The sequence below is a fragment of the Panulirus ornatus genome, chromosome 69 (assembly GCF_036320965.1).
Source record: "Panulirus ornatus isolate Po-2019 chromosome 69, ASM3632096v1, whole genome shotgun sequence".
Classification (NCBI taxonomy): domain Eukaryota; kingdom Metazoa; phylum Arthropoda; class Malacostraca; order Decapoda; family Palinuridae; genus Panulirus; species Panulirus ornatus.
The window spans coordinates 1,503,401-1,528,624 of NC_092292.1; the positions used below are offsets into that span (position 1 = coordinate 1,503,401).

The 25,224-nt window shown below is 41.0% G+C and overlaps 1 protein-coding gene across 4 annotated transcripts; it reads left to right on the forward strand.

Annotated features, from left to right (window-relative positions):
* Nucleotides 1-11,045: 11,045 nt before the first annotated feature.
* Nucleotides 11,046-19,688, forward strand: LOC139747585 (uncharacterized). 4 transcript variants are annotated; one of them, XM_071660026.1, is made up of 4 exons: nucleotides 11,046-11,946; nucleotides 12,457-12,501; nucleotides 12,659-12,827; nucleotides 14,083-19,688. In XM_071660026.1, the coding sequence occupies exon 4, from the start codon at nucleotides 16,463-16,465 to the stop codon at nucleotides 17,957-17,959; it is 1,497 nt and encodes a 498-aa protein (XP_071516127.1). In that variant the 5' UTR covers nucleotides 11,046-11,946; nucleotides 12,457-12,501; nucleotides 12,659-12,827; nucleotides 14,083-16,462; the 3' UTR covers nucleotides 17,960-19,688. The 4 variants fall into 4 exon arrangements, with proteins under 4 accessions (XP_071516127.1, XP_071516125.1, XP_071516124.1 ...); XM_071660024.1 differs by having other exon boundaries at nucleotides 11,711-11,946; nucleotides 15,758-19,687; XM_071660023.1 differs by lacking the exon at nucleotides 12,457-12,501 and having other exon boundaries at nucleotides 11,711-11,946; nucleotides 14,083-19,687.
* Nucleotides 19,689-25,224: the final 5,536 nt, after the last annotated feature.

Sequence of the window (25,224 nt, forward strand, 5' to 3'; positions counted from 1 at the left end):
ACACTTTTTATTTCCTCACATTTCTGTTACCCTTTCATTACTTAAACCACCTCACACCTCATATTGTCCTCAAACATCTCATTTCCAACACATCCACCCTCCTCCGCACAACCCTAGCATAGCCCATACCTTGCAATCATATAACATTGTTGGAACCACTGTTCCTTCAAACATACCCATTTTTGCTCTATGAAATAACGTTCTCGCCTTCCACACATTTTTCAACGCTCCCAGAACCTTCTTGAAAAGACATCAAATGAGAGCTGGGGTGAGAGAGTATCATTAGATTTTAGGGAGAATAAAAATATGTTTTAGAAGGTAAATAAAATGCGTAAGAAAAGAGAAGAAATGCAAACATCGGTGAAGGAGGGCAAATGGGGAGGTAATAACAAGTGGTGATGAAGTGAGAAGGAGATGGAGTGATTATTTTGAATGTTGTTGACTGTGTTTGATGATAGAGTGGCACATATAGGGTGTTTTGGTGGGGATGGTGTGTGAAGTGAGACGGTCAAAGAGAATGCTTTAGATGTACAGAGAAGAGGAAATGAAAGCTTTGCGGATGATGAAAGCCGACAAGGTGGCGTGTTTGGATGGTATTGCAGTAGAATTTATTGAAAATGGGGTGACTGTGTTGTTGACTGGTTGGTAAGGATATTCAATGTATTAATGGATCATGGTGAAGTGCCTGAGTATTGGTGGAATGCATGCATAGTGCCATTGTACAAAGGCAAAGGGGATAAAGGTGAGTGTTCAAATTACAGAGGCATAAGTTCGTTGAGTATTCATGGGAAATTATATGGAAGGGTATTGATTGGGAGGGTGAGGACATGTACAGAACATCAGATTGGGGAAGAGCAGTGTGGTTTCAGAAGTGGTAGAGGATGTGTGGATCAGGTGTTTCCTTTGAAGAATGTATGTGAGAAATACTTAGAAAAACAAATGGATTTGTTTGTAGCATTTATGGATCTGGAGAAGGCATATGATAGGGTGGATGGAGATGCTTTCTGGAAGGTTTTAAGGGTAAATTGTGAGGGATGTAAGTTGTTAGAAGAAATGAAAAGTTTTTATTGAGGATGGAAGGCATGTGTACGAGTAGGAAGAGAGGAAAGTGAGTGGTTCTTAGTGAATGTCGGTTTGCGGCTGGGGTGCGTGATATCTCCATAGTTGTTTAATTTGTTTATGTATGGGTTATTAGAGAGGTGAATGCAAGAGTTTTGGAGAGAGGGGCAAGTATGCAGTCTGTTGTGGATGAGAGGGCATAGGAAGTGAGTCAGTTGTTGTTCGCTGATGATACAGCGTAGGTGGCTGATTCGGGTGAGAAACTGCAGAAGTTGGTGACTGAGTTTGGTAAAGTGTGTGAAAGAAGAAAGCTGAGAGTAAATGTGGATAAGAGCAAGGTTATTAGGTACAGTAGGGTTGAGGGACAAGTTGATTGGGAGGTAAGGTTAAATGGAGAAAAACTGGAGGAAGTGAAGTGTTTTAGATATCTGGGAGTGGATTTGGCAGCGGATGGAAACATGGAAGCGGAAGTGAGTCACAGGGTGGGGAAAGGAGCGAAAGTTCTGGAAGCGTTGAAGAATGTATGAAAGGCGAAAACGTTATCTCGGTGAGCAAAAATGGGTGGTATGTTTGAAGGAATAGTGGTTTCAACAATGTTATATGGTTGCGAGGAATGGCCTATAGATAGGGTTGTGCGGAGGAGGGTGGATGTGTTGGAAATGGGATGTTTGATGACAGTATGTGGTGTGAGGTGGTTTGATCGAGTAAGCAATGAAAGGGTAAGAGAGATGTGTGGGAGACTAAATTGGAGGTGGAAGGATGGGGTGAAAAAGATTTTGAGCGATCGAGGCCAGAACATACAGAAGGGTAAAAGACGTGCAAAGAATAGAGTGAATTGGGAAGATGTGGTATACCGGGGTCGACGTATTGTTAATTGATTAAACCAGGGCATGTGAAGAGTCGGGTAAACAATGAAAAGTTTTGTGGGGCCTGGATGTGGAAAGGGAGCTGTGGATTCGGTGCATTATATACATATATATTTATATCTTTATTTATTTTTTTTTTATACTTTGTCGGTGTCTCCCGTGTTAGCGAGGTAGCGCAAGGAAACAAACGAAAGAATGGCCCAACCCACCCACATACAAATGTATATACATACACGCCCACACACGCACATATACCTACCTATACATTTCAACATATACATACACAGACATATACATATATACACATATACATATTCATACTTCCTGCCTTCATCCATTCTCGTCGCTACCCCGCCACACATGAAATGGCAACCTCCCCCCCCCCCCCTCCCCACACGGGCGCAAGATAGCGCTAGGAAAAGACAACAAAGGCCACATTCGTTCACTCTCAGTCCCTAGATGTTATGTGTAATGCACCGAAACCACAGCTCCCTTTCCACATATAGGCCCCACAGAATTTTCCATAGTTTACCCAGGACGCTTCGCATACCCTGGATCAATCCATTGACAGCACATCGACCCCGGTATACCACAACGTTCCAGTTCACTCTATTCCTTGCACGCCTTTCGCCCTCCTGTATGTTCAGGCCCCGATCACTCAAAATCTTGTTCACTCCATCCTTCCACCTCCAATTTGGTCTCCCACTTCTCCTCCACCTCTGACACATACATCCTCTTGGTCGATCTTTCCTCACTCATTCTCTCCATGTGCCCAAACCATTTCAATACACCCTCTTTAGCTCTCTCAACCACACTCTTTTTATTACCACACATCTCCCAAACCCTTTCATTACTTACTCGATCAAACCACCTGACATCACATAGTGTCCTCAAACATCTCATTTGCAACACATCCACACTCCGCACAACCATGTCTATAGCCCTCGCCTCGCAACCGTATAACATTTTTTGAACCACTATTCCTTCAAACATACCCATTTTTGCTCTCCGAGATAACGTTCTCGCCTTCCACACATTCTTCAACGCTCCCAGAACCTTCGCCCCCTCCCCCACCCTGTGACTTACTTCCGCTTCCATGGTCCCATCCGCTGCCAAATACACTCCCAGATATCTAAAACACTTCACTTCCTCCTGTTTTTCTCCAAACTTGCCTCCGAATTAACTTGTCCCTCACTTTCCTCTCTTCCTACTCGTACACATGCTTTACATCCTCGTTAAAACCTTTTCACCTCTTCCAGCAACTTGCCTCCCATACCATATACTCTTAATACCTTCCACAGAGCATCTCTATCAACACTTATCATATGCCTTTTCCAGATCCATAAATGCTACATACAAATCCATTTGTTTTTCTAAGTATTTCTCACATACATTCTTCATAACAAACACCTGATCCACACATCCTCTACCACTTCTGAAACCACACTGCTCTTCCCCAATCTGATGCTCGGTACATGCCTTCATCCTCATAATCAATACCCTCCCATATAATTTCTCAGGAATACTCAACAAACTTATACCTCTGTGATTTGAACACTCGCCTTTATCTCCTTTGCCTTTGTACAATGGCACTATGTATGCATTCCGCCAATCCTCAGGCACTTCACCATGAACCATACATACAATGAATATCCTCACCAACCAGTCAGCAGCATAGTCACCCCCTTTTTTAATAAATTCCACTGCAATATCATCCAAATCCGCCGACTTGCCGGTTTTCATCTTCCGCAAAGCTTTCACTACCTCCTCTCTTTACCAAACCATTCTCCCTGACCTTCTCACTTCGCACACCACCTCGACCAAAACACCCTATATCTGCCACTCTGTCATCAAACACATTCAGCAAACCTTCAAAATACTCACTCCATCTCCTCACTTCACCACTACTGTTATTACCTCCCCATTTTCCCCCATCACCGTTGTTCCTATTTGTTCTCGTGTCTTACGCACTTTATTTACCTCCTTCCAAAAATCTTTTTATTCTCTCTAAAATTTAACGATACCCTCTCACTTCAACTCTCATTTGCCCTCTTTTTCAGCTCTTGCACCTTTCTCTAGACCTCCCGCCTCTTTCCTTTATACATTTCCCAGTCATTTGCATTATTTCCTTGCAAAAATCGTCCAAATGTGTATGGGGGTGGGTTGGGCCATTTCTTTCGTCTGTTTCCTTGCGCTACCTCGCAAACGTGGGAGACAGCGACAAAGCAAAAAAAAAAAAAAAAGAAAATATATATATTTTTTTGCGACAAAGCAAAAAAAAAAAAGAAAATATATATATATATATATATATATATATATATATATATATATATATATATATATATATATATATATATATATATACATATATTTTTTTTTTTTTGCTTTGTCGCTGTCTCCCGCGTTTGCGAGGTAGCGCAAGGAAACAGACGAAAGAAATGGCCCAACCCACCCCCATACACATGTATATACATACGTCCACACACGCAAATATACATACCTACACAGCTTTCCATGGTCTACCCCAGACGCTTCACATGCCCTGACTCAATCCACTGACAGCACGTCAACCCCGGTATACCACATAGATCCAATTCACTCTATTCCTTGCCCTCCTTTCACCCTCCTGCATGTTCAGGCCCCGATCACACAAAATCTTTTTCACTCCATCTTTCCACCTCCAATTTGGTCTCCCACTTCTCCTCGTTCCCTCCACCTCCGACACATATATCCTCTTGGACAATCTTTCCTCACTCATTCTCTCCATGTGCCCAAACCATTTCAAAACACCCTCTTCTGCTCTCTCAACCACGCTCTTTTTATTTCCACACATCTCTCTTACCCTTACGTTACTTACTCTATCAAACCACCTCACACCACACATTGTCCTTAAACATCTCATTTCCAGCACATCCATCCTCCTGCGCACAACTCTATCCATAGCCGACGCCTCGCAACCATACAACATTGTTGAAACCACTATTCCTTCAAACATACCCATTTTTGCTTTCCGAGATAATGTTCTCGACTTCCACACATTCTTCATGGCTCCCAGAATTTTCACTCCCTCCCCCACCCTATGATCCACTTCCGCTTCCATGGTTCCATCCGCTGCCAGATCCACTCCCAGATATCTAAAACACTTTACTTCCTCCAATTTTTCTCCATTCAAACTTACCTCCCAATTGACTTGACCCTCAACCCTACTGTACCTAATAACCTTGCTCTTATTCACATTTACTCTTAACTTTCTTCTTTCACACACTTTACCAAACTCAGTCACCAGCTTCTGCAGTTTCTCACATGAATCAGCCACCAGCGCTGTATCATCAGCGAACAACAACTGACTCACTTCCCAAGCTCTCTCATCCCCAACAGACTTCATACTTGCCCCTCTTTCCAAAACTCTTGCATTCACATCCCTAACAACCCCATCCATAAACAAATTAAACAACCATGGAGACATCACACACCCCTGCCGCAAACCTACATTCACTGAGAACCAATCACTTTCCTCTCTTCCTACATGTACACATGCCTTACATCCTCGATAAAAACTTTTCACTGCTTCTAACAACTTGACTCCCACACCATATATTCTTAATACCTTCCACAGAGCATCTCTATCAACTCTATCATATGCCTTCTCCAGATCCATAAATGCTACATACAAATCCATTTGCTTTTCTAAGTATTTCTCACATACATTCTTCAAAGCAAACACCTGATCCACACATCCTCTACCACTTCTGAAACCACACTGCTCTTCCCCAATCTGATGCTCTGTACATGCCTTCACCCTCTCAATCAATACCCTCCCGTATAATTTACCAGGAATACTCAACAAACTTATACCTCTGTAATTTGAGCACTCACTCTTATCCCCTTTGCCTTTGTACAATGGCACTATGCACGCATTCCGCCAATCCTCAGGCACCTCACCATGAGTCATACATACATTAAATAACCTTACCAACCAGTCAATAATACAGTCACCCCCTTTTATATATATATATATATATATATATATATATATATATATATATATATATATATATATATATATTTTTTTTTTTTTTTTTTTTTTGCCGCTGTCTCCCGCGTTTGCGAGGTAGCGCAAGGAAACAGACGAAAGAAATGGCCCAACCCACCTCCATACACATGTATATACATACGTCCACACACGCAAATATACATACCTACACAGCTTTCCATGGTTTACTCCAGACGCTTCACAAGCCCTGATTAAATCCACTGACAGCACGTCAACCCCGGTATACCACATCGATCCAGTTCACTCTATTCCTTGCCCTCCTTTTACCCTCCTGCATGTTCAGGCCCCGATCACACAAAATCTTTTTCGCTCCATCTTTCCACCTCCAATTTGGTCTCCCACTTCTCCTCGTTCCCTCCACCTCCGACACATATGTCCTCTTGGTCAATCTTTCCTCACTCATTCTCTCCATGTGCCCAAACCATTTCAAAACTTCCTCTTCTGCTCTCTCAACCACGCTCTTTTTATTTCCACACATCTCTCTTACCCTTACGTTACTTACTCGATCAAACCACCTCACACCACTCATTGTCCTCAAACATCTCATTTCCAGCACATCCATCCTCCTGCGCACAACTCTATCCATAGCCCACGCCTCGCAACCATACAGCATTGTTGGAACCACTATTCCTTCAAACATACCCATTTTTGCTTTCCGAGATAATGTTCTCGACTTCCACACATTCTTCAAAGCTCCCAGGATTTTCGCCCCCTCCCCCACCCTATGATCCACTTCCGCTTCCATGGTTCCATCCGCTGCCAGATCCACTCCCAGATATCTAAAACACTTTACTTCCTCCAGTTTTTCTCCATTCAAACTTACCTCCCAATTGACTTGACCCTCAACCCTACTGTACCTAATTACCTTGCTCTTATTCACATTTACTCTTAACTTTCTTCTTTCACACACTTTACCAGACTCAGCCACCAGCTTCTGCAGTTTCTCACATGAATCAGCCACCAGCGCTGTATCATCAGCGAACAACAACTGACTCACTTCCCAAGCTCTCTCATCCCCAACAGACTTCATACTTGCCCCTCTTTCCAAAACTCTTGCATTCACCTCCCTAACAACCCCATCCATAAACAAATTAAACAACCATGGAGACATCACACACCCCTGCCGCAAACCTACCTATATATATATATATATATATATATATATATATATATATATATATATATATATATTTTTTTTTTTCTTTTTTTTGTCGCTGTCTCCCGCGTTTGCGAGGTAGCGCAAGGAAACAGACGAAAGAAATGGCCCAACCCACCCCCATACACATGTATATACATACGTCCACACACGCAAATATACATACCTACACAGCTTTCCATGGTTTACCCCAGACGCTTCACATGCCCTGATTCAATCCACTGACAGCACGTCAACCCCGGTATACCACATCGATCCAATTCACTCTATTCCTTGCCCTCCTTTCACCCTCCTGCATGTTCAGGCCCCGATCACACAAAATCTTTTTCACTCCATCTTTCCACCTCCAATTTGGTCTCCCACTTCTCCTCGTTCCCTCCACCTCCGACATATATATCCTCTTGGTCAATCTTTCCTCACTCATTCTCTCCATGTGCCCAAACCATTTCAAAACACCCTCTTCTGCTCTCTCAACCACGCTCTTTTTATTTCCACACATCTCTCTTACCCTTACGTTACTTACTCGATCAAACCACCTCACACCACACATTGTCCTCAAACATCTCATTTCCAGCACATCCATCCTCCTGCGCACAACTCTATCCATAGCCCACGCCTCGCAACCATACAACATTGTTGGAACCACTATTCCTTCAAACATACCCATTTTTGCTTTCCGAGATAATGTTCTCGACTTCCACACATTCTTCAAGGCTCCCAGAATTTTCGCCCCCTCCCCCATCCTATGATCCACTTCCGCTTCCATGGTTCCATCTGCTGCCAGATCCACTCCCAGATATCTAAAACACTTTACTTCCTCCAGTTTTTCTCCATTCAAACTTACCTCCCAATTGACTTGACCCTCAACCCTACTGTACCTAATTACCTTGCTCTTATTCACATTTACTCTTAACTTTCTTCTTTCACACACTTTACCAAAGTCAGTCACCAGTTTTTGCAGTTTCTCACATGTGAGAAACTGCATGTGAGAATATATATATATATATATATATATATATATATATATATATATATATATATATATATATATATATATATATATACCTCTTCTCTGTTTACCAAATCATTTTCCCTAACCTTCTCACTTTGCACACCACCTCGACCAAAACACCCTATATCTGCCACTCCATCATCAAACACATTCAACAAACCTTCAAAATACTCACTCCATCTCCTTCTCATATCACCACTACTTGTTATCACCTCCCCATTTGCGCCCTTCACTGAAGTTCCCATTTGCTCCCTTGTCTTACGCACTTTATTTACCTCCTTCCAGAACATCTTTTTATTCTCCCTAAAATTTAATGATACTCTCTCACCTCAACTCTCATTTGCCCTTTTTTTTCACCTCTTGCACCTTTCTCTTGACCTCCTGTCTCTTTCTTTTATACGTCTCCCACTCAACTGCATTTTTTCCCTGCAAAAATCGTCCAAATGCCTCTCTCTTCTCTTTCACTAATACTCTTACTTCTTCATCCCACCACTCACTACCCTTTCTAATCAACCCACCTCCCACTCTTCTCATGCCACAAGCATCTTTTGCGCAATCCATCACTGATTCCCTAAATACATCCCATTCCTCCCCCACTCCCCTTACTTCCATTGTTCTCACCTTTTTCCATTCTGTACTCAGTCTCTCCTGGTACTTCCTCACACAAGTCTCCTTCCCAAGCTCACTTACTCTCACCACCCTCTTCACCCCAACATTCACTCTTTTTTTCTGAAAACCCATACAAATCTTCACCTTAGCCTCCACAAGATAATGATCAGACATCCCTCCAGTTGCACCACTCAGCACATTAACATCCAAAAGTCTCTCTTTCGCGCGCCTGTCAATTAACACGTAATCCAATAACGCTCTCTGGCCATCTCTCCTACTTACATAAGTATACTTATGTATATCTCGCTTTTTAAACCAGGTATTCCCAATCATCAGTCCTTTTTCAGCACATAAATCTACAAGCTCCTCACCATTTCCATTTACAACACTGAACACCCCATGTATACCAATTATTCCCTCAACTGCCACATTACTCACCTTTGCATTCAAATCACCCATCACTATAACCCGGTCTCGTGCATCAAAACCACTAACACACTCATTCAGCTGCTCCCAAAACACTTGCCTCTCATGATCTTTCTTCTCATGCCCAGATGCATATGCACCAATAATCACCCATCTCTCTCCATCAACTTTCAGTTTTACCCATATTAATCGAGAATTTACTTTCTTACATTCTATCACGTACTCCCACAACTCCTGTTTCAGGAGTACTGCTACTCCTTCCCTTGCTCTTGTCCTCTCACTAACCCCTGACTTTACTCCCAAGACATTCCCAAACCACTCTTCCCCTTCACCCTTGAGCTTCGTTTCACTCAGAGCCAAAACATCCAGGTTCCTTTCCTCAAACATACTACCTATCTCTCCTTTTTTCACATCTTGGTTACATCCACACACATTTAGGCACCCCAATCTGAGCCTTCGAGGAGTATGAGCACTCCCCGCGTGACTCCTTCTTCTGTTTCCCATTTTAGAAAGTTAAAAAAATACAAGGAGGGGAGGATTTCTGGCCCCCCGCTCCCGTCCCCTCTAGTCGCTTTTTTTTTTTTTTTTTGCTTTGTCGCTGTCTCCCGCGTTTGCGAGGTAGCGCAAGGAAACAGACGAAAGAAATGGCCCAACCCACCCCCATACACATGTATATACATACGTCCACACACGCAAATATACATACCTACACAGCTTTCCATGGTTTACCCCAGACGCTTCACATGCCTTGATTCAATCCACTGACAGCACGTCAACCCCGGTATACCACATCGCTCCAATTCACTCTATTCCTTGCCCGCCTTTCACCCTCCTGCATGTTCAGGCCCCGATCACACAAAATCTTTTTCACTCCATCTTTCCACCTCCAATTTGGTCTCCCTCTTCTCCTCGTTCCCTCCACCTCCGACACATATATCCTCTTGGTCAATCTTTCCTCACTCATTTTCTCCATGTGCCCAAACCATTTCAAAACACCCTCTTCTGCTCTCTCAACCACGCTCTTTTTATTTCCACACATCTCTCTTACCCTTACGTTACTTACTCGATCAAACCACCTCACACCACACATTGTCCTCAAACATCTCATTTCCAGCACATCCATCCTCCTGGGCACAACTCTATCCATAGCCCACGCCTCGCAACCATACAACATTGTTGGAACCACTATTCCTTCAAACATACCCATTTTTGCTTTCCGAGATAATGTTCTCGACTTCCACACATTCTTCAAGGCTCCCAGAATTTTCACCCCCTCCCCCACCCTATGATCCACTTCCGCTTCCATGGTTCCATCCGCTGCCAGATCCACTCCCAGATATCTAAAACACTTCACTTCCTCCAGTTTTTCTCCATTCAAACTTAACTCCCAATTGACTTGACCCTCAACCCTACTGTACCTAATTACCTTGCTCTTATTCACATTTACTCTTAACTTTCTTCTTTCACACACTTTACCAAACTCAGTCACCAGCTTCTGCAGTTTCTCACATGAATCAGCCACCAGCGCTGTATCATCAGCGAACAACAACTGACTCACTTCCCAAGCTCTCTCATCCCCAACAGACTTCATACTTGCCCCTCTTTCCAAAACTCTTGCATTCACCTCCCTAACAACCCCATCCATAAACAAATTAAACAACCATGGAGACATCACACACCCCCGCCGCAAACCCACACCCATATATATATATATATATATGCCAGCAGATGGAAGCGCTGAATATGTTTATGTGCCAGGAGATGGAAGCACTGACTATGTTTATATATCACTAGATATGATAGGTGGAAGCACTGAATAGCAGATGGAAGCGCTGAATATGTTTTTTTTTTTTCTTACAGGGTGAGTCGCTGAATATATTTGTTCCCCCGTGCGTGAGTACGCTGAAAAATGTTTGTGTCCCCGTGGGATAGTGAGCTGAACATGTTTTTGTGTCACTTTTTGACTGCGCTGAACATGATTGTGTGTCAGTGAGTGGGTGCGCTGAATATGTTTGAGTGTCACTGGATGTGTGTACTGGACATATTTGTGTGTTACTGGATGGGTGCGCTGGACATGTTTGTGTATTACTGGATAAGTGCGCTGAACATGTTTCTTTGTTACTGAATGTGTGCGCTGAACATGTTTGTGTTTGTGGATTGGTGCGCTGAACATGTTTGTGTATTACTGGATGGGTGAGCCGAATATGTTTGTGTGTTACTGGATTGGTGCGCCGGACATGTTTTTGTGTTACTGGATGGGTGAGCTGAACATGTTTGTGTGTTACTGGATGGGTGCGCCGGACATGTTTGTTTGTTACTGGATGGGTGCGCTGGACATGTTTTTGTGGTACTGGATGGGTGCGCTGAACATGTTTGTGTATTTCTGGATGGGTGCGCTGAACATGTTTGTGTATTACTGGATGGGTGAGCTGAACATGTTTGTGTGTTACTGGATGGGTGCGCTGGACATGTTTGAGTGTTACTGGATGGGTGCGCTGGACATGTTTGTGTGTTACTGGATGGGTGCGCTGGACATGTTTGTGTGTTACTGGATGTGTGCGCTAAATATGTTTGTGTGCTAGGTTCTTGGTGGCTGTTGGGCTGGGTATTGAGTAAGGTATTTATGTGGTATTATGTTTCGTGTAGGATCATTATCATCCATATCTACTGTGGTCACACGTAACGTGGGTGACTGACAAGACCATAAATGTTTTCTGCAGGGGAAGCCATGCACCAGATGTGAGCTGCTCCTCCACTTTGAAAGGTAGGAAAATCGATTATTAGTATTTTGTAGTTTGTAATAAGTAGTAACAGAAAATGAGATGGTGGGGTGGAGACAGGTCAATTTTTCCATATTTTATGACCTTATTTTATTAATTAGAATACCCGACGTGATGAAGATGAGGGTATGGTAAGTTTAAAGTTTAGGGGCACCACATATGATTTGGAATTTGTTATTGTGTCACCTCTTGGGGAAACGTGGCCTTTGAGTCATTATTCCTCAGTTGATATCATTGCTTTTATTAGATAATTTATTAAGTATAATGTTAAAAATGCAAAACGTAAAGATGAAAATCAACTCATCGTTAGCAGGTGTAATGCCTTTATGATTCCTTACCAGTACAACAGTTTGTATTTGACACAAATTATTATTGTGGTCTTCATGACTGTATTTCTCAAAATCATAACTCCACCAAAATTGCATCTTATTCTCCCCATGGATGGCTCTGCTTGTGGTTGCCTGATGCACCGGTATCTCACTTGCGGCTCGTAGATGAACTCTCCCATCCATAAGTCTTTCCTCTGTGGTGTTTCAAGGGTAAATGACAGCTGTGAAATATCTGAATGTGTATTATTACTGCTGATGACATATAGTGTCTATATATATAGCTCATGATTGATACAGGAGATTTGATATGATGAGGAAAACGTCGTATGGGGAAATACGAAGGGATCTAAAACTGTTCTCTTTACAGAAGTGAGGGCTCCTAGCTGATTGAAAGAGGTTTTCAAGCTACTCAAAACACTAATAGCAGCACAGAAAATATCTTTCCAAACTACATAAGGATCATCTAAATTAAAACAATAAACTAAACCTTAGAAGCAAAAGGTTTCACTTTTGTTACAGGGAAACATTTCATAAAGGTACGTAAATCATCAGAATACAATTTTTGTTACCGTTAAAGTTCTTTCGAGAAAAGAGTAGATGATTATTTCAAGTGTTTTGGTTATCACTTACTATGTATCTCCTTGCATCTCTCATGACAATTCCTTCTGGGAGCTCTTTTTAGGGGGTAGCCACAGCAAGAATCTCCATACCTGGTGACTCCAGTGTCATTTCCCAGCCTTTAGTACCTCACCTTTAACAGGCTTCTAGCAGAGGGCAACTCTAGCACAGTGTTTCTATAGTAGGGGTTCCCAACGTGGGGGTAATGAGCTCCTAGGGAGTTGCAAATGGTTACAAGGGGGGTTGCAGAGCCTTGAGAGAACGTAGATATTTTTTCATATACATGTCACAGTCTCTTCAGCATGTGACCTCTTCCGGGAGAGATCAGTAACTCAATTCTGGTGCGCTATGCATCAGTCATATCCATTTGCCTCTACCTACCTTTATGAGTGTGGGTTTCAACACTTGTCCAAAGCACAATGAAGAGCAGAAAGAGACTGGATGTGAAGGATGACTTGAGACTGGCTCTCACAAACACCCAGCCACACATAGTAAGACTCTCTTCTCAGGTGTAATCCCAACCATCCCACTAGCTAGGTTGGAGTGTTTATGAAACGATGGGCATCAGCAAGTAAAAATATGAGCTTGGTTTAATGAACTTTAAATAAATGTACCCAACGACACTGTATGATTTATTGTAGAAGTAGTAATATCTTTTATTGTTCATTGTTTTGCTGTTTCATGTTTTTCACTTCTTCTTATAAAAGGGATTGTTGAATGACTGAAACTGAACAGGCTAATATGGGGGAGGGGGTTGCAAGGGTTGAGGTATTTTGAGAAAGGGTTCTTGAGTGGAAGAAGGTTGAGACCCACTGTTCTAGAGGCTCCTACCTAATGTTCGTACTGACTACTACTATGTCATGTGTCTAACAAATGTTCCTATCTGAAGTAAGTACCAACCAACCTACTGCTTCTCCCTATGCTCTTGCTTAATTTTCCCAGCTACTACTGCTACCTAATGTACACTATATTCATTGGGTAACCTCTTTACTTGCTGCTATGTTTTTGTGTCATCTGCTTTAGTACTTTAACTCAGTATGTGTTGACAGTCTCGTTAGTGTACTGCTGGCATTTCATGTAAAAGTCTTAACCATTGTCAGGCCGTGATACATAGGGTTTCTTGTGTGCTCATTTTATGTTTACTGTTAATGTTTACTTTCCTTTCATTGGCAGCTCTCTGTGTGGCACAAGAAAATGATATGGGACTCTTGAGGTTTCCTGACTGACAAACCGCAACAGGAACAAAATATAACAGTTGTAGGAACATGAAGAGCCTTGCGTCACCAACAGACAACATTCACGTTATCAGTTGCAAAAAAAAGAGAGAAGCATCATTAATTAAGAAAATATATTATGATTATAGTAGTAACAGCTGTGCAAGCAGCTGAATATCAACAACAATAAGGGTATATAGCAACATGATAAATATTTTAACAGCTGTAAAGTGAAAGTGGCCTAACTAAAGGGAGATTAACAATAAGAGCAAAATCAAAACAGAGGAAAGGGCTTCACTGTTTATGAAAAAGACCACAGTTAATGTTTAGTAGAATTATACTTAAGGACATTTGCCGGATTTGTGTTATTGACGTGGCACATAAATAACACAAGATGAAAACCCTAGTTAATATAATTCAATGATCCTGCTAATAGAATTCATCAGAATTATGCTATTATTATCCTCATTACTTTATAAGTATTGTAACTTTTTTTATTTTATTGAAAGTCTTTGTGATACACACACACACACATATATATATATATATATTTTTTTTTATACATATTTGCCTTATCCCGCGTTAGCGAGGTAGCGTTAAGAACAGAGGAGTGAGCCTTAGAGGGTATATCCTCACTTGGCCCACCTCTCCATTCCTTCTTTTGGAAAATTATAAATGGGAGGGGAGGGTATATTTTTTGCATATTTGCCATTCCCCACGTTAGCAAGATAGTGTCAAGAACATGACTAAACCTTAGAGGGAAAAATCCTCACTTGGCCCCTTCTTTGTTCCTTCTTTAGGAAAAGTAAAACAAGAGGGGAGGATTTCCAGCTTCCAATCCTTGTAATTGCCTTTTATGACATGCAGGGAATAGGTGGACAGTAATTTTTCTCCCCTATCCCCAGGGATGATATATATTTTCATTCTTGATTGCCATTTCCTGCATTAGCAAGGTAGTAACAGGAGCAGACAAATAAAGGACACATTTGCTCATACATATATTTATTATTTATATTTACAAAACATAATTGCTGTTTCTCACGTCAGAGAGGCAGCGCCAGGAAACAGATGAAGAACGACCCATCCACTTATACACACACACACACACATATATATATTTCTTCATACATTTTTGCCATTTCCTGCATTAGCGTGGTAGCATCAAGAACAGAGGACCTAGCCTTAGAGGGAATATCCTCACTTGGCCCCCTTCTCTGCTCCTTTTGGAAAATTAAAAACGAGAGGGGAGGATTTCCAGCCACCTCCCACTCCCTTCCCTTTTAGTCGCCTTCTTCGACACACAGGGAATACGTGGGAAGTATTCTTTCTCCCCTATCCCCAGGGATAAAAAAACATAAAAAAAAACATAAAAAACATAAATACCCATAAACGAACATGTACATACACGTACATATATCAAAATATACGTATTTACACATGTACACATTCATACTGGCTTGACTTCAATCCATTTGTGGTGCCACCCTGCCTCACAGGAAACAGCATCACCCTGATTGCAATTTGTTTGTTGTCTCACAAATGAACTCCCAAGTGATTGCATTAATTAGTAATTTTTCTTCCTAAATGTTTTATAACTTTATATATATATGATGAATGTTAATGTAAATTCATAGGTGGAATGGTCAAGAGGAGACTTGTGGTACAAAATATCAAGCAGTCTACTAAGAAGTGCATCCAGAGGGACTACTGAGCTGTTACTAGTAAAAATAGTGGGAAAGTGACATAAACTGGGAGAAATGAAAATTGTAAACCACAGGAAGTGCCTTGATTGGCTGAGTTGAAGTGTGTAGTATTTCACTGTGTTTGTAAGAGGGCAGGAGAATCTGACCTCATGTTTGTTGGGAAAAGGCAAAAGTGATACCAACAGCTGCTCTTCTCAATCAAAAACTGGTTTTGGTCGGATTGTATCACTACAGTTGACCTGGTGTTGCTGTTGATAGCAGGAGCTGCTGCTCTTAAACATGCACTGTTTTGATCAGGTCATATTGCTACAGTTGACCTGGGGTTACTGTTCATACCAGCAGCTGCTGCTCTTAATCACTTACTGGTTTTGATCACATTGTATCACTACGGTTTATGTGGGGTTTCCTTTGATACCAGCACCTGCTGCTCTCAGTCACACTCCAGTTTTGATTAGATTGCAATGCTGCAGTTGACCTTGGGGTTATGCTTGATAAAAGCAGCTGCTGCTCTCAATCATGCAATGGTTTTGATCACATTGTATTGCTACAGTTGATACCAGCAGCTGTAGTGTACACTTATGTCAAAAAGTGTCATGAGCTGAAGCAGTCAACAGTAGTGCTTTTTAACAAACTTGCATGATGGAGGACAAACAAGTAGAGTGTTCACTCTGCAACAAAACGTTTTTAAAGAATTCTAGCTTGATCATGCATTTGCTTATGCACAAAGGTGGGGAACCTTTTAAGCCTCTACAGTTCCAGAAGACCTTTACTCAGCACAGCGATCTTGGAAGGCCTATGGAAGGTCTCACAAGACAGAATAAATGTCTTCACTGCCAAAAGATCTTCTCCCAGAGGAGTAATTTAGTGCGGCACATGAAAATTCATGCAAGAGATGAATCACATGAAAGTTCACAGGGCTCAAAGACCTTCTCACAAAACAGTTATTTAATGCAGCACAATGAAGTTCATACAGGAGAGAAGCCATATGAATGTTCACATTGCCTAAAAACCTTCTCCAAGAAGAGTATTTTAGTGCAACATGTGAAAGTTCATTCTGAAGAAAAGCCTTATGAATGTTCACATTGTTTGAAGACCTTCTCTCGAAGGAGTTATTTAATGCGGCACATGACTATTCACACAGGAGAGAAACCCTATGAATGTTCACTGTGCCAAAAGACTTTCTCTCAAAGGAGTCATTTATTGCAGCACATAAAAGTTCATACAGGAGAAAAGCCATATGAATGTTCACAGTGCCAAAAGACCTTCTCACAGAGGAGTCATTTAGTGCAACACACAAGAGTTCATACAGGAGAAAAGGCATATGAATGTTCACAGTGCCAAAAGACTTTCTCCGTGAGGAATAATTTAGTACGGCATATGACTATTCATACAGGAAAGAAGCCATATGAATGTTCACTTTGCCAAAAGACTTTTTCAATGAGGAGTAATCTAGTACGGCATATGGCTCTCCATACAGGTGAGAAGGCATTTAAGTGTTCACTTTGCCAAAAGACTTTTCCCGTTAGAGGTAATTTAGTGCGACACATAGCTGTTCATACAGGAGAAAATCCCTTTGAATGTTCACAGTGTCAAAAGACCTTCTCCCAGAAGAATCATTTAATGCAGCACATGAAAGTTCATGCAAGAGAGAAACTATATAAATGTTCTTACTGCCCAAAAACCTTCTCTCTAAGGAGTACTTTATTTGAGCACTTGAAAATTCATACAGGAGGGAAGCCACATGGTTGTTCATATTGCCAAAAGACTTTCTCCCAGAGGAGTTCCATGCTGCGGCATATGAAAGTTCACAAAGGAGAGGAACCTTTCTCTAATGTCTGCTCTGGTCAAGGCTTCCACTTCAAGGCTGGTCAGACTCACAGTACTTCCTGCCACAGTGAACATCAGCATGACAGTATGATGCCCTGCCAGCAGACATCCAAAGATCATTTGATGTTTCACCCCATAATAGAAAAGTCTGGTTGTCCTGAGGGAGTGAAGCAGGAAACTGACAATGGTGCAAAGTCCATCATAATCTGCAAAATGGACTACCCTCCAGAACTGGCCAAAAGCTTCCCTCAGACATCCTTAAAGGCTAAAACAAATGACATTGATATTATTAAGGAAGAATTCTAACCTTATAAAGTAAATCTCTGATAAAGAAAGTTTGCTTCCAGCAATGAGTGAGGTGAATGTAATGAGGCAGACAACCATTCCGTGATTCATCACACAGAGAAGGAGCCTCTTGCTCAATTGCTGAGGAAATCGACCATGGGTCCCATTTACAAATATGTTACCTGTTGTGCAATCATGGAGAAAACTGACAACACTAACATTTCTGAGGTAATTGATATTACAATTATAACATTTCTGTGGTAATTGATATTACAGTTATGTAAAAATAGTTTGTATTTATATTTCATAGAGTGATTTAAAATTGAGGAAGATAATTCATCAAAAATAACCACATCACTTAGATTAATTATAATTCATTTTTAATGTAACATACAGTTGGAAATGCATAGTTGAAGTAGGCAAAATTATTTTGTATCATAGGTTTTGAAATGGCATCAAAACTGTTATTGATAGAAATAACATTGAATGTATTATTGATGATAAAGTTTAAGGGTTATATGGATAAGAATTAATTTCTGATTAGTGATATTTACTACAGAGTTTATGTTTATTGTGTCACCTGCATAACTTGGCAGACACTTGAGGATTGCTTTGTCTCTCTTTGTTGTCTGGCTGTTATCAGTAGTCACACTGTAACTTGCAAAGCAAAGTAACCTTGTTTATGACTTAAAAAGTCTAGATCAGAGTCTTATGAAACAATACAGTTGTTCCCTGGCATTTGAAGGACAGTACTGCACAACACTCATGACTACAGATGAACTGCGACTGATGTCCAGGATATATTTCTGAATGCAGTTGTTAATCAAAACAATTATAAACAGGGTTATTATAACAGCTCCAGTGGAGATTTATGCCAGACAGCACCGTTGCTTACGCACAAGTAATATGTAAGAGCTTCTTTAGGATATTGGTTATTGCACGAATGATTGTGTGCTCATGATAAATGATTAAGATTAGTTTATAAAGATACTCTATAAAAAAACACAATAGATTGAGGTACTCACCAGTGCATTGGATTGAAGGTGCATAAGATAACCAGTGTCTATCAGTTCTCACTAGATGAGAATGGTGGGTAATGTGACAGGGGAGCCATACCAAAGATCCTACTGCATGAAAATTGTGGGTAATGTGGTGGGAGAGCCATAACCAAGATTCTACCAATATTAGCGTAGTGCTCTCCATCCTGAACATAATTTTTGACCTACATCCTAAACTTATACTTTTTCTGGACCACTCGGCCACATTACCAGCACTTTCACCTGCAGGCCTCTTTTGAGACATTGTCAGTTGAGTGCGTAAAAAGTATAATAAAAATACCAGTGATGAAGAGTTTCCACAATGCTGTAAATATGTACTGGAGGAGAATGCCAAATCTGGTGGAGTGAGGCATTGATTGGTGAACACTGATCAACACACACTCTTCTCATTGGCAGAGTACGCAGCTTAGAGAGAAAATAAATCACACGTAACCTGTTCTTGAGCAGGGCTCTTGAACAGTCAAATATATTCAATAATTTTTTATTTTCTAGCAACATTTGTAAAAGAAAAAAGCAGAAAAAATGGCACTAATCAAAGCAGCTTTTGTCAAGATATCTCTGAAGTTTGGATTGTGCCTGAGTTATTACACTCTGGCACATTACTATTATATTCAGGCTCATCCCACCTTTGGCCAATGATATTAATGCAAAGTGTGTATGTATATATATATATATAAATATATATATATATATATATATATATATATATATATATATATATATATATATATATATATATATATATATATATATATATTATCCCTGGGGATAGGGGAGAAAGAATATATATATATATATATATATATATATATATATATATATATATATATATATATATATCATTATACATAATCGCTGTTACCCTTTCTTAATTTACTCCCAGTAACTATGGTGCAAGACAGGAGAGACAAAAGTTCAATGGAACATCATTCTATGTAGTATTGCAGGTGTATGCTTGGTCATACCATTAGTGTAACTTTATATAATTGGTGCTGATTTTTCTGTTCTTCAATACATGTTTTATTTGTAAATCTAAAATCCTGCCTATCTCTTGCAAACTTTTGCAAACCTAGAATCCTGTCCATGTCTTGCATGTGTTTATAAACAAAGAATCCTATCTGTCTCCTGCAAGCATTTGTAAACATAGAATCCTGTCTATCCTTTGCAAGCTTTTCAAGATGATAAATAAAAGCAACTTGTCCATCATAATTAGTTTGTCTCTTTTTGAAATTGTCTCTTTTATTTAAATTTTCCTAATGCACATATCTGTATGTTCAGTTGAATAGCCAATACACACCGCATAAAAGCAAACAAACCATTCCTGTATATTTGCACACATCCAAAGTACACCGCCTATACTAAAAAAGCACATCCTGTGTACCTGTCACCAAGTAACACATCTCCACTTTAAATATTTACAACAAAACTGCACAGTCATGTGTACCTCGCCCACATCCACACATTTTGGGAAGGGTTGAGTGAATGCTTTGGCAATTTAGATAATTCAAGTAATCTAATACTAGAGAATCTGAATTTAAGTATGGGTGATGTGGCAATTTACCAATTTGCTGCAGTTAAAATTTTTTGGCCACCCTCAATGCACAAATCTGATTTTCATTTTTCAGTTATGAAAGGTTGTTCAAAAATATAAATAGCTTTACATTTTTCTGTGAATTTAGGCTTAACCATTCAAAGTTTAAGAACATATAGTTTACTAGATTGGCCTGTATATGATTGGTTACACAAAAAGATACCAGAAACATGATTTTTTCTTGTCAATTAAGAGTTGAGCATAAGGAAAAATACGTTATTTACTGGGCTGGCCAATCCCAAACAGCCTTTAGCCCCAGGAAAAGGCACATAACCACATCCCATGATCGCAAGTGGCTTGCTGAGGCCTTCAGACAACTGTAATTCATCTTTGTTTAGGTTGCCATCTATATCCAGCCAACAGAGCCTACAGGTTGCATAGGATTCAACTTATGGCTAGAGCTTGTGTGCATAGATTGACATCAACAACACCCAACTACGTAAATATAGACTGATGCCAGTAGCATTGAAAGGGTTATGGGTATACCCGAGTGGATTGGAGTCCCTAATGTAGCCAAAATTTGGGTTTATCTTTTTAGCTTATGATTTGAAAGAGGAATTGTGATGGTGAATACATGGCTAAAGAAAAATTGCATAAATATTTGTAGATGAGTGGGAAACTAATTGACAGGTGTACAAGAAAGAGAATGTTGGATATGAATAGGATGGGATGAGCAGCAGGCAGACTATCTGATCATTTCTTGGCTGAAATTGATGTGAAAGCTGATATTGACTTTTGGAAAGGAAATAATGCGTGTAGAGATGAATGTGAGTGATCTTGGAAAAGTGACCTTTTCGTAAGGACATCTGGAAAGCCATGCAAATATATATGGTTAAGCATCATCAATGAATGGGTTTGTAGTTTTCTCAAGGTATTACTTGGTATTACTGTAACATCCACAATTTCTTGGAAACCCCACTTTACGGGAATAGCTAAGTCTGCCTCTAAGAAACCGGGTGTCCTGTTTAGATGTCAAAACTTATCTTCTGAACTGTTGCTCTGTTTATACAAGGGACTGAATCGATTCATCCTTATTTGGAATACTGCTCTCACATTTGGGGTGGTTGTAGCTCTGCTTCCGTACTTGACAGAGTTGAGTCGTAAGCGGTCCGACTTATAAACTGTCCCAGGCTAACTACCAAACTTGATTCCCTTGTCTTACGTCGCAATGTTGGTTCACTTTCCCTCTTGTATAAGTATTACTTTGGTATTTGCTTCCGAGAGCTGGCTATTTGTGTGCCCACACCACTAGCTAGACCATGCAATACTCGGCAAGCTGCTGCCTCATATGATTACTGTGTGGCCATCAGCTCTATTATCTTCTACACTACATATGCTCAACCGAACACTAACATTCCACTCCACGATCTTTACACAGTATTCAACCACACTCATACCCCAGTCTGCCTTCTAGCTGACCTCAACGCTCAACACAAAACATTCCACTACAACACAAACAATACTCGCGGTGATGACCTATTCGCTTTGTACTCCTTCAAACGTCTCAACTTCCTACGATCTCAACCTCCACACCGTCTTCTCTGGCCTAGGAGGAAAAGGCGGACCCGACCTTGTCTTCTCCAACAGAGCCAATAATTACCTTCATTACTTTTTGTCTCCAGGACCCCGGTGTGGATCCGACCACATCCCTCTTTTCCTTCACCCCTCATGTAACCCTATCCTCATCCCATCACCTCAACAAAGCAGACCAGGACAACTTCAAAGACACTCTTTCCAATCGCACTTACGCCATGGACTAAGAAAATCACTCAGTAATGTTAACAGATACAGAAACAGAACATATTCATCAAAGAATCACACACGCAGTTGACGCATCCATCCCAAAATCCTCATCTACCAAAAGGTACACCTTCCCGTCTGCCCAAACAACAAGACTTCTCTCATGCTACCATCGAGGGTCTGATCATAACAGACATCGGCTGGGCCTAGTGCGGTGGCACCTCACCTCCCTACGCAACCACACACTCAACAACCTCAAAGAAGACCACAATAGATTTTATAAGTTACTTATCACCACAGCAGAACAACAACGAACGAATAAGATCCCTTCAGAATTTTTGGAATCGAATCCGAAATCTTAAAGGGATATCCAAACAGACTTCAGAGGACTAAATGACAACAACACTCCACATCAAAACCTACGAGATATCGCAAACATCTTTCAGAGACAATGGGAGGGTATCTGTCACCCTCATCCCCCATCCTTTGGCATACCAAAACACTCAAATTGTCATACAACACAAACAAAACAGACCCAGTCACTTTTATCCAGAACAAATCATACATCTGCATTCCCTTTCAGATGACCAATTACTCACAACTCCTATAAGGTTGAACGAGGTCAAATTCCTCCTCCTAAAATCGCCCAAGAAGCCCCAGGTAACTCAGACTGTGGTTACCAGCTACTTACCTCCCTGAAAACTCAATAAAAGCCATTACCGCCCTCTTCAATGTGCCGCTATCCAGCCTCAGGCTATTTTCCGGGAATTTCAAAACAGCTACGACCACTAAGATCCTTCAACCCAATAAATCGAACCCAGATCCAGTTACTGCAGATCCTCCTACTCTCACACAAACAGTTTGGTTTTCTACATCACTCCACACAAGATGAACTTAACATAATCTCCCGGACATACAAAATGGCTGCCCTCATCAAAATAGAACATAAAGAAAGCCTTTGAAGTTTCGTCTGGCACAGAGGCCTGAGGTATAAATTAAGCACCCACTTCCAACTCCCTCCGAAGGATGAGAATGAAACACAAAAATCGCACTCAGATTTCTTCCCCCTCAATGCAGTTGTACCTCAAGATCCCCACTCTTTACAAACTGTATGACCTTCCGAACCTTTCCACGGCGACTTTATAACACGACAATACGCGGATGACGTCATCCAACTGATAGCCAGAACCAACACATTTAACCAGAAGAGCTGAGCAAGAATTGACCATGTTTCGTCAAAGGAGTTGAAATGAAGAATTAAATCACACGCTGCTAAATCCAACATATCCTACTTCAACTTACCCGACACAACCTAACCAACGTCTACTTATACTTCCATATTCATTTTCACTTGACCCTACTCATCTCACGCACCAACATTGTACAAAGCATTGCACAATAACGACGTTCACCTGAGAATGAACCATCAAGGGCGGCTACTGCGAGAGCAGAGCTCGTGAAATTGTACAGATTCAGAGAAGCAAAATTTCAAATAAAATTGCCTCTCTATAAAGCAATGATACGTCCATTCATAACTTACGCGCCATCAGAACTTGAACTCACAGCCAAAACCAACATCCACTTCCTTCAAATAATACAAAACAAAGCTTTACGCTGGATCATCTTTAACACCAAATGGCACAAGTTCACCAGGAACCTAACTCCACGAGAAAGAGCGACTGGAGAAAACTGCGATAAAGAAGAGGAGCGTTTCCTTCTCCACCGCCATAACTCCTGGATAGTATTCTTCAATAATCTCTTAGGAATAGATCATCCCAACAATCTATTCCACATTCCACCTGGACACTATCCAAATCCCATCTATTAAAACATAAAGGAAAACTGGAACTCTCACAAACCTCACAGCCGAACCCGTAGAGAAAACATTCTGGCATAACCAGAGTCTGGCTGGCGTCAGAGGTAAAACCCCTCTCCTCCTATACCCATCCTTAAAAAACCCCTACCCCTTCCATGCTACCTCTACCCCTCTCCTCCTATACCCATCCTTAAAAAACCCCTACCCCTTCCATGCTACCTCTACCCCTCTCCTCCTATACCCATTCTTAAAAAACCCCTACCCCTTCCATGCTACCTCTACCCCTCTCCTCCTATACCCATCCCTAAAAAACCCCTACCCCTTCCATGCTACCTCTACTCCCTGGCTCTGTCCTAGCCAACCTGACCAACCTAGGTAATGCACACTGGGTCGAGCCCCGGCTTTTTACCTTCTACTGAATCTCACTTGCTCTAAGCTAGCTCTTGCACTCAAGACCCTTTCCTATCATTATTCATTCATTCATTCAACTCAAGGGTGGGCCACTTTGATACCTACTTTTTTCCATACACGTTGAAGCTTTGGAACTCCCTGCCTTCTCGTGTCTTTCCCAAGAACTATGACTGCCGCACAATTCAAAAGACAGGTTTGTTTCTTCCTCAAAATATTGTAATTACCTTCACTATTTTCTCTGTTTCACTTAAGGCCCGGCCTTGATGTGGACTTTTGTCCGTGACTGGAACCTTAAACATAAAAAAAAAAAAACCCTGCTTTGCATACCCTTTACCTCCTCTGAAACCATATTTCTCTTCCGTAAACTGCCTTGTGCAGGTCATCATTCCTACACCTGTGTCACTATAACAGAATTGTACTCGTATCTGTATCTATCTATACATCTATATCTGTAGGTACATGATGGATTTACCTCAATGTTGTTACGTTCTGCCTCCACCCTTTACATTAAAGGTGTATAATCAGCCCATAGGCCCATTAAAACAGATAACTCTGAAATAACAGCTTCTGTTAACAGAGAGATTTGGGCTGGACACAGATACCCTTACCATCTGGCTAACATCTGACAGCTGACGACCGTAATTGTACCTACTTTTTCCTTCTTGTCAAG

Bases quoted from the DNA above. Each gene is read 5' to 3' on its own strand.
- LOC139747585 (XM_071660026.1), top strand. From the start codon at position 16,463: ATGATGGAGGACAAACAAGTAGAGTGTTCACTCTGCAACAAAACGTTT.